Raw genomic sequence first — 9,842 nt, forward strand, 5'->3', positions numbered from 1 at the left:
CTTATCCAGAGTCGGTAGTCACAGGGACAGTCCCCCCCCTGGAGACACTCAGGGTTAAGTGTCCTGCTCAGGGACACGATGGTAGTAAGTGGGGTTTGAACCCGGGTCTTCTGGCCAAACGAGTGTGTAACGTCCATAATCTGAGCGGAGTGAAGTTAGCAGTGTGTTCTGTATTTGACATTGACAGGTCTTCACTGGATTCTTCTGCTCTTCTCTTACTCATTAAACAAACACGTAGAAACCTCCACTTTTTTTTTTTTTTTTTTTTTTTGGGCCTTGCTGCGCTTTTAACTCATTTTCCCCCTAATCTCCCACAGTAAATTTCCTAATAAAGGAAATATTATCTTATCATATGCAACATTTCAAAATAAAGGCTCCAAATTGAAAGGTAGATATTAAATATGCATTAATATAGCGCCTTTCATCTTGGGGTCAAACTACATGTAAATCATGTACAGTACAGACCAAAAGTTTGGACACCTTCTCATTCAACGTGTTTTCTTTATCTTCATGACCATTTACGTTGATAGATTCTCACTGAAGGCATCAAAACTATGAATGAACACGTGTGGAGTTCTGTACTTAACAAAAAAAGGTGAAATAAGTGAAAACATGTTTTATATTCTAGTTTCTTTGCTCTGATTACTGCTTTGCACACTCTTGGCATTCTCTCGATGAGCTTCAAGAGGTCGTCACCTGAAATGCTTCTCCAACAGTCTTGAAGGAGTTGCCAGAGGTGTTTAGCACTTGTTGGTCCAGCTCACCCCAAACCATCTGGATTGGGTTCAGGTCCGGTGACTGTGGAGGTCAGGTCTCCACTTTTTGTTAAGTACATAACTTCTCATAATGCTCGCCGGGGACCTGTCATGGTGCCCACTGCTCACCAAGGGTGATTGTTAAATACAGAGGACACATTTCACTGTGTCACCGTGTGCTGTGCTGCAGTGTCTCACAATGACAATCACTTCACTTTCACATCATGCCCTCTTTACACTTGTGAAAGCCATGGATAACAGGGTAAGGGTTTGAGGCTTTATTTTGAAACTTTGCATATTGTCAAAAGCACAGCGAGTGGAAGAGCAGCTGTATTATTTCGCATTTTCACAATTTATCAGGTGCAGCAATTGAAAAGCTGACTGTATGGAGAGCCCTCACCTGCAGCCAGTGGAAAAACCTTTTTTTATTGAGAAGGTCTCTTCCACTAAGTCTCAAATGTGTGTGTGTGTGTGTGTGTGTGTGTGGTGTGTGTGTGTGTAAGATTAATGTCTGTTAGGACCCACAGCTAACTTTACTAAGGTCAACACCTTTATGGGGCAGTTGTTCAAATAATATCATTTTTTTCTATAATTGCAGATTTGCACAATAAATATTCTATGTTCACGCTGAATGATTATACAACTTCCTGCTGCAGTGGACACGTTACACTTTCAAAAATGTTTTAAATTTACAGATCAAATTATATCGTGCAATGTATACCGTCTGCAGTCTATGGTGCAATTTATATCGCAATAAGCATTTTGTTCCATATCACACAGCCCTAAGGTGAGCTGGATTAAAACTAGTAACACACACATACTCACTTAAAGAACTCGTTCTTCTCTTCCTCGGTCTTCAGAGTTAGACTCTTCAGGAAGTTCACAATGTCCAGGAAGTCATTTCTGCAGGAACCACAGAAACGACACGAGCAGAGCTGGCGTAATTATACAAAAAAAAAAAATGTTCTTAATGGACCACAGACTGACTGTATGGAGAGCCCTCGCCTGCAGCCTGTGGAAATACCTTTTTTTATTGAGAAGGTCTCTTCCACTAAGTCTCAAATCTCTCCATCTTTCCCCTCAATCTCTGTCCCTGTTCCCTGCCTTGCTCTCTTTGAAAGGGTTGAACCTGTGACCTCGTCCTCTCGACAGGAGATTGTTGGTCATCTGAAGCCTGCAGGTCCCTCCTCGACTGAATAAAGAGGTGTTGCCTACAGCTGGACCTTAAACATACAGCAGTCCTAAAATTCAGTCCTACAGTCCTTTCAAACTACAGGCCCTTCGCTAAACTACCTTTTATTTCTAAAATCCTTGAAAAGATCCACAGCCAACTGATGTTTTGCTTTTTCAATCTGGCTTTAAATCCTTAGATAGCACCGAGTCGGCCCTTTAAAAGGTTTTTAATGACATGCTTTTAGCTACTGACTCTTGTGTTGTTCTTGTGCTTTTAGATTTGACAGCTGCATTTCATACAGTGGATCATGCCATTTTAATCTCATTTGGAGCAGTGGGTGGGTATCATGGGCACGGCACTGGGGTGGTATTCAGCAGAGCAAATGTTTTTTTGACAGTTTTGCCGACCGTGCGTCGTCCCCCAATCCTCTTCTGTGTGGTGTCCCACAGGGCTCAGTTCTTGGCCCCCTCCTCTTTTCTTTGTAATTACTCATTCTTGATTTTATACTCAGAAACATGGGATCAAATTCACTTTTATGCTGATGACTGCCAGATCTACATGCCCCTCAAGAAAACAGGCACATGCTCTGTTCAGCCATTACTTAGATATCTTGATGACATAAAAGCCTGGATGGCTCTTAACATTTTAAAATAAAAAGTCTGAGGTGATGGCTTTTTGCTTTTTCAATCATGCATCTCCAGATCACTGTAACATATTTGCATCCTTTTACCAGACGCCGGTTACAGGGACAGTCCCCCCCTGGAGACACCCCCCTGGGTTAAGTGTCTTGCTCAGGGACACGATGGTAGTAAGTGGGATTTGAACCTGGGGTTTTGTGCTCTTCTCGTTTACAGGTCCACAACCACCCTAGTAGCCTATGTTCAGTCTCCTAAACTCTAGAACTACCCACCCAAAAACCCCCAACTTCCTCATTCTGGATTATTTAAACCCCTCCAGTCAATACGAGACACTCTCATGTATACAAGCGAGATCCCTCAGGACCACGCCCACTACACCCACCAACACGCAGATTCGTTAATGATGTGTGGGATCACGCTGGAAAAGCGTCAGGCCGGACCCACCTGAAGAACTCGTGGGTCAGCAGCGAGCTGAGAGGGAGGCGGCACGCAGGGTCAGAGGTCAACAGGCCGGCCCGCAGCATACTCGTCAGACTCTTGGAGAGTTCCTCAGAGACTGAAACGTGGAGAACAGCGGGTGAGGAAAAATCATCTCGAGTTGTCGTCGTCTCCAAAGTGGCCGGAACTGACCGTGACCCTGAAGCAGCGGCAGCAGCGTCTCCACCATCACCCCGAAAGAGAAGGCGTCCGAGCGTGAGCGTGGTGATCCGGCAGCGTCCTAAAGTCCTCCACCTAAGAACGAGCATCAGCACGATAGTGAAAGGTGGCGCGGCAAATTGTGCACAGTACCAGTGGTGAAGGTGACCCTCTACCTTCTCCTCTGGTGGGACGGCGCCGCTCTCTCTCACCATCCGGATGCTGCCGAGGAACTGGGGGGGGACATAAAGCGCCCGGTAAGATGGACAGGTTCATTAATAACTTCTGAGAGAGAGAGAGACGGGCTGTACTCTGGCCAGATATTTCATGCCGCAACCACTGATATGAGGAATCCATTATCAGCACAACCCTCGTCTACAGTCAAACACTTCCTGCTCCGCTAGAGAGAGAGAGACAACGCTTCAGAACCGTCACAGTTTCGTACGAAATGTACAAAGTACAAATGTACTTTTTATTTTTATTGATTTTTTTAACAGGGATATAAACAGGGTAAAAATGTAAAATTTCAATATACTGTAAATTTTGGCAGGATGCCAGGCATTTAAAGAAAAAAAAAAAAAAAAAAAAAAGCAAAAAGGAAACAGACAGACAAACAATTAAATAAGAAGGGAATCAAACTATAAATATGTATACATAAAAAGAGCGAAGGAAGGCCCCCCCACACCTGTTCAAATTTCAAGTCTGAATAACGGATTGAGTAGGGCATAATATCTCAGAGCCGCTGGGCGTGAGCTTGTTATTCATGACATGAGAACATCATCTCCCTGCCAGATTGGCTTGATTACATAGTTATCAGTTTTGTGCTCGGACATGTTTTTTTTTTTTTGGTCTGGAATCTGCTCATGCTGAACGGCGTCCCTGCGAGGGCATTAATGAGTCCCCTCATAAGATGTTCAAAACCGGCCACCGAGTCTGTAATTCTTCTATGGTTGTGGACCGTTAGACTGTGTGTGTGGAAGAGAGAGGTTACACATCCATTAGCACAATGCAGGATCCATAAGTGCAGATCTACTCACGGTGTTTCAGAAGCTTATCACATCAAACCCATCCATTTGAAATCATAAATCATTAATCAAGCAACAGAGAGAAGTTTAAAGGTCCCCTGTTATGATTTGCTTTTATATCGGTCTTGTTGGTCCCTTAATTCCATATCTGAAGTCTCTTTCCAAAATTCAGCCACTTTGATCCAGTCCCACAATGAGATTTCCCAGGACGCACCATTTCACCGCCTGTAGCTTTAAATGCTAATGAGGAGGAGAGAGGCGGGACGAGGAGGAGAGCGGCCTATAGAAGTTGAGGAAGCATTCGCAGAAATGACGTAGTCAACACCATCCACAATATTTGGTGCAGACAGGAAGTCGTGTAACCGTTTTCCAGAAAAAATAAAATGAACCCGCCGAGTCTCACGTTACGGAACTAAAAAAATTATGAGGAAAAAAAAAAAAAAAAAGCAGGAGATAACCTTTCCCCTTATGACATCATAAGGGGACAAATTACAGATCCGACCGTCTGAGCTGCCGCTCTCTGTACGGTGAGGCCACTGCAGGACCAGACAGGCTCGGGGAACTCGTATTAATGTTTAATAAAGTCGCATTTTCATGACAGGGGACATTTAAAGAACAGTCGGGTCGTTTAAAGGTGATTTTTTGATCTAAAAACCGGGAATCGGCGGTCTCACCTCCGGCGTCGCCTCTGAGAACTTGCAGACCGTCTCCATGCCGCCGAGCTTCCAGTGGCCGTCCTCACTGACGAACACAGACGACATGCAGACGTTGTTGTGGCTCGACTGGCCCTGCGGTGACACAAACACACAGCCGTCACACGTCAGGACTCTCCAACTGCAGGATTTTTCTGCGCCCGCGTCCGTACCCGGTCGTGCAGGAACACCAGCGCCTGCAGAAGGTCGTAGAGGCCGGCGCAGATCTCCTCCGGACTCAGGCCGTCCAGCAGCCGCTCCAGAGGCTGGACTCGCTCCGTCACGAGGTGGACGCCGCCGTCCTGCAGCGAGCAGGTCAGGAAGCGCAGCAGACAGGGGTGGCGGAGCGTCTTCAGGTGCTGCCGACAGAAGAGCGAGTGAGACGGTGGCCGTGGCCCCGGTGGCGGCGACGCCTCGGACCCAGGGCTCCTACCTTGGCCGCCTTCTTCACCTTGTCCTCGTTCCCCTGCTTGTGGACGAAGACGGAGGCGGCCTTGCCGTCCTGCAGCAGGGCGGAGAACATGGTGATGCCGGACGGGAGCGTCAGCAGCTGCTCCTCCAGCACCACGCCCCGCAGGGCGCTGCTCTCCGAGCCCATGGTCGCCTGGGGGGTCACCTGGGGGTCGCCGGTCAGCCTGTCGGCAGAAGAACGTTATTAACCGGAACACTTATTACGATCATCACAGCAGATTATTATTAAAAAAACGGCCGCTGCTGGTTCCGAGCCCGGCGTTTCGTTCGTTTCTTTCCGGCGTTTCGTTGGCGGTAAACACCGAGCGCCCGTCCCGCCGCCGTCACCTGATCGCGGGAAGTTACTCCTCCATCGTTTTCATCGCGGTCGCCGGCAGACCGGCGGCGGCGTCATTGCGCCCGCTGTCGACGCGACCGCGTCGTCTCTTTACGCCGATAAAAAAGCGCCGTTTCGGTGTCGCGGGATTCCTCGGCGCACGAGCGCGGCTCCTTCTTCCGGTATCCGGAAGCGACCATTCGACCGGCCAGCGGCGGGGGTGTTCGCGGCTTTACAAAATGTGAAATATTCATCTATTCGAGACCAAGTCCTACACGGGGGTTATAACCTCGGAGTTAGGAGACTCGGTTTGTACCGGATGAAGGTAAAGCGCGTATATTTCCCCTCTCCTGGTCTTCTTCGGCAGTCGAGTGTAATGGTCGCCGCCGTGGTGGTGTGACAGGGCGCAGGTGAGCCGAGTCGAGCCGAGGTTAGCCGAAGTTTCACCGAGCCGTAGATCTGCGACCAGCGCAAATGACGTGTCGCTAATGAGCTGAGACACTGTTATTCAGCTGGCAGGGGACATAAAATATTAACACCAAATAGAATAATATGACCAGGATTACTAATGATATTTACTTAAGTAACGCATCAACTTCCATATCTGTCTTTTTCTCATTTCACACTGCAATATCCATCATATGTTTAACGTCAGGCTGTCAGGAAACTCAACTCCCTCCCGGCTCTGCCCCCACTCCCCTCACTCCCCTCTTCTGCTCCACAAACTTTCTGAACCCTAACACACACAAACTGACCATGCACCAGTCACTCTGTGCAGCTTTGGTCTGCCAACTACCTCACTTGTCACTTTGTCACTTTAAACTTACCTCTGCTGCACTACATGGTTTTGCACTCTCCACCATGTGCCCTTATTTGTATATGGTGTTTTTAAAATTGTATATTGTGTTTTTTTATTGTATTTATACCTTTGTAATCAATGTTACTGTTTTGTATTTAATGTTACTTGTGAGCACCATGGGTCTGAGAGTAATGTAATTTCAATTCTCTGTATGTCCTGTGCATGTGGCAGAATTGATAATAAAGCTGACTTTGACTTTGACATATGTTTTTTTTATTATACTTGTACAGTGACAGTATTGTACAGTACAGTATTGTATGTTGTTTTGAGAATCTGTTTATTGTATACTAATACTGTAACACAACACTCTCACTTTTTCAAATCATTAATCTAATTAATGTCATTTTACGATACCTGTCCCAGTAATTTATTATTTATTCTTTTTTTTTCTGCACTATTACTGATGTTCTGTTATTTCTCTTGATGCTTTTAGGACAAAAGAATTCCCCTGAATCTGAATAAATAAAGTTTTTTTCAAAATTGTCTAAATTTTCAATAGACCAAAATCCCCAATGTACACCAAACTCTCTCTCTCTCTCTCTCTCTCTCTCTCACACACACACACACACACACACTCCCACACACACAGACAGAAAATGAGAACCCCCCTGCCAGAATCCCAGTCTCTCACACACTCCCACTAATCATATTTTCAGTTGTTATGTCACCGTTATGTCTTCTTATTAGGAGTGAGGAGTTCTTTTTTTCTGTCACTCTCTCTTTACTGTGACACACTGAATGAAAGAAAGGCTGCTTTGTTGCTTCAGACATGACCTCAGCTGCCGACTCCCTGTCCCCCCGTCGTCTCATCAGACTTCTCATCAGTGGGCTGGACATGCCGGCCAGACACCACGATGGCTGCTGGAAGCCTCTCTCTGTCTCCCATGTGAAGGACCAGGTCCTCCTGGTCCCCGGATCTCCTCCAGACTCCCAGTCTGAGTCAGAGCCTCTTTAAACCGCGCCGGCCACACCCTTCTTTCCCCCCGTTATTCCAGATTACGCGCCGTCCGCTAGTGTAGCTGCATAGTTTTGCATTTATATCACGACGCATTTTACGTCATAGTTGACTTCTGTTTATTAGACATTTGTTGTGAAATGTTATAACTGAATAACATCGATTCATTAAATGGTCCTTTTCTTGTTCCTGACAGTTACGCGCTTTGCGCCGCGCTGTGACCGGAGCGCGTCCCCGCCCCGCGCGTCCCCGTTATAAAGCGCCGACACGCTGCAGCGCGCACAGCGATCACCCTGATCACCCTGATCACCCTGATCACTCTACTGGTGAAGGTGAGAGGGTGGGGAGGGGAGAGAGTGAGAAGGTGAGATGGTGAGAGTGACATGGTGAAGGCGAGACGGGGAGAGAGTGAGATGGTGACAGAGTGAGGGTGAAAGGGTGAGAAAGTGGAGGTGGGGGTGAGAGTGTGACGATGAGAATGAATTTGAAGGTGAGAGAGTGAGGGTGACGGTGTGTGTTGTCGCTCACGCTTGCGTTGTGTCAGGTGTTCTGGTGGCCCGTCCTGCACCATGGTCGGACCCTCGGCTCTCCGCTGCACGCTGCTGCTGATGGCGGGGTGTGTGCTGTTCTCACGCTCCACGGCTCAGAGTGAGTTTGTGTGTATATATGAGTGTGTGTGTGTGTATTCACCATATATATCATAGAGAAAGCTTGTGAGTGGACGTGTGTTCATGCACTGACACACACTTCTGGGAAACCCGTGCGGTTTGTGTGTGTGTGTGTGTGGTGTGTGTGTGTGTGTGTGTGTGTGGTGAGTGTGTGTGTATTCAGAGAATAGCTTGCAAGAGGACGTGTGTCCAGTACGTGTGGTCACCGCAGTGCACGCACTGACACACACTTCTGGGAAACCCGTGCTGTGTGTGTGTGTGTGTGTGTGTGTGTGTGAGTTCTTACTCCAGTTTATTTAATGGCAGATCATTAACTGACTGATGAGCAGTGACGACTGTTTAAGGTCAAACGCAACTCATGACATGCGTGTAAATGACGATGTTTGCATTGTCCTGATCGATTTCAGTTTTATGGGACAACATCAGGTAAGGGACATCTTATTGTCCCATTTGGTCGAGATAACCGAAAGGGTCATGTTTCGCGGAGACCCCCCCTGTGTCCGTGTAGGTTACAATCTGGCCTCTGTCTGGGACTCCCGGACCCCAGATCGTCACCGGACCGTCTCTCGTGTCCCCACACAGCGAGCTGCGGTGGGCCGGTGCGGGGAGTCCTACTACCGGGGGCCACTTGTGCCACTGCGACTACGACTGCCTGGGTCACGGGCGAGTGCTGCGGGGGACTACGAGGGCGCTGTGCACCACGGGTAAGAGCCTGTAAAAAAATGTCAATTAAAGTTCATGTACTCGCTATTTAAATCTAAATTATAGAAATTAAGTAAGTTGTCCCGGGATTTTGTTGAACTGACTTGGCATGAAAATGGAAAATGCCATAAATTACTGCCGAAGTCAGTCACGCAGAATTCTTTTACATTTACATGCTAGTAGCCCAGCGGGTAACACACTCTCCTACGAACCAGAAGACCCGGGTTCGAACCCCACTTACTACCATTAACCCTGAGTGTCTCCAGGGGGGGGACTGTCCCTGTAACTACTGATTGTAAGGCGCTCTGGATAAGGCCGTCTGGTAAATGTCGTAAATGTCATTTTTTTTACAGTGTTCAGGTAAATGAAATGTATCCAATGATGAATGAGCGCATCAATCAATCACATTTGTATATTTACCATAATTCATTATGAATAAAAAAACAGGACGTGACGACTGGGAAACTGGCAGGCGTGTGCATTTGTGTGTGTTTGTGATTGATTGACAGGCGGCTCGTGCAAGGGCCGGTGTGGCGAGTCCTTTAAAAGGGGCCGGCAGTGTGACTGTGACTCCGACTGTGGGCACTTTAAAAAGTGCTGCCCCGACCACAGCCAGTTCTGCAGAGCAGAAGGCAAGAGGCCCCGCCCATCAACATTTCAACCCCACCCACATGGCGTTAACCCCACCCGCTCCACACATCACCTCTGTAGTTGGTGTTTAAACTGCACTGATGGCATTTTATAATTCCATTCTTGCTAACTGCTGATTAATTTACTGTGTGTGTTTGTGTATTAATGTGACAGACAGCGCAGCAGTAATGGAGTCTAACCCCTGTCACACTAATCCTGCAGGTAGAACCCGCAATCACTGCATGCTGTGATCAGTAACACGACTGGACGGCAAGTTGTGCATGTGCAGATGAATGATGAGAAGATCCAGAGAGTCTTCTG

The 9,842-nt window shown here is 47.4% G+C and overlaps 1 protein-coding gene and 1 long non-coding RNA gene across 2 annotated transcripts; one reads left to right on the forward strand and one right to left on the reverse strand.

Moving 5' to 3' along the window:
* Positions 1–861: 861 nt before the first annotated feature.
* On the reverse strand, positions 862–6,106 carry LOC114769358 (protein-associating with the carboxyl-terminal domain of ezrin-like). The gene is made up of 8 exons (XM_028962296.1): positions 6,024–6,106; positions 5,354–5,555; positions 5,094–5,279; positions 4,903–5,016; positions 3,380–3,436; positions 3,198–3,299; positions 3,012–3,123; positions 862–1,658 (listed from the first exon to the last, which is right to left on the reverse strand). The coding sequence occupies exons 2-6, from the start codon at positions 5,516–5,518 to the stop codon at positions 3,234–3,236; spliced, it is 588 nt and encodes a 195-aa protein (XP_028818129.1). The 5' UTR covers positions 5,519–5,555; positions 6,024–6,106; the 3' UTR covers positions 862–1,658; positions 3,012–3,123; positions 3,198–3,233.
* Positions 6,107–7,712: 1,606 nt separating this feature from the next.
* LOC114769364 (uncharacterized) lies at positions 7,713–8,784 on the forward strand. Its single transcript, XR_003743207.1, has 3 exons — positions 7,713–7,853; positions 8,066–8,169; positions 8,772–8,784. It is a non-coding gene; the product is annotated as an uncharacterized LOC114769364 (long non-coding RNA).
* The last annotated feature ends 1,058 nt before the right edge of the window (positions 8,785–9,842 follow it).

Source organism: Denticeps clupeoides, chromosome 19 (assembly GCF_900700375.1).
Source record: "Denticeps clupeoides chromosome 19, fDenClu1.1, whole genome shotgun sequence".
Classification (NCBI taxonomy): domain Eukaryota; kingdom Metazoa; phylum Chordata; class Actinopteri; order Clupeiformes; family Denticipitidae; genus Denticeps; species Denticeps clupeoides.

Bases quoted from the DNA above. Each gene is read 5' to 3' on its own strand.
- LOC114769358 (XM_028962296.1), bottom strand. From the start codon at position 5,518: ATGGGCTCGGAGAGCAGCGCCCTGCGGGGCGTGGTGCTGGAGGAGCAG. The intron at 5,280-5,353 runs GTAGGAGCCCTG...TTCTGTCGGCAG, and splicing joins AGGTGAAGAAGGCGGCCAAG to CACCTGAAGACGCTCCGCCA. The intron at 3,300-3,379 runs GTAGAGGGTCAC...GCTCGTTCTTAG, and splicing joins CCGTCCCACCAGAGGAGAAG to GTGGAGGACTTTAGGACGCT.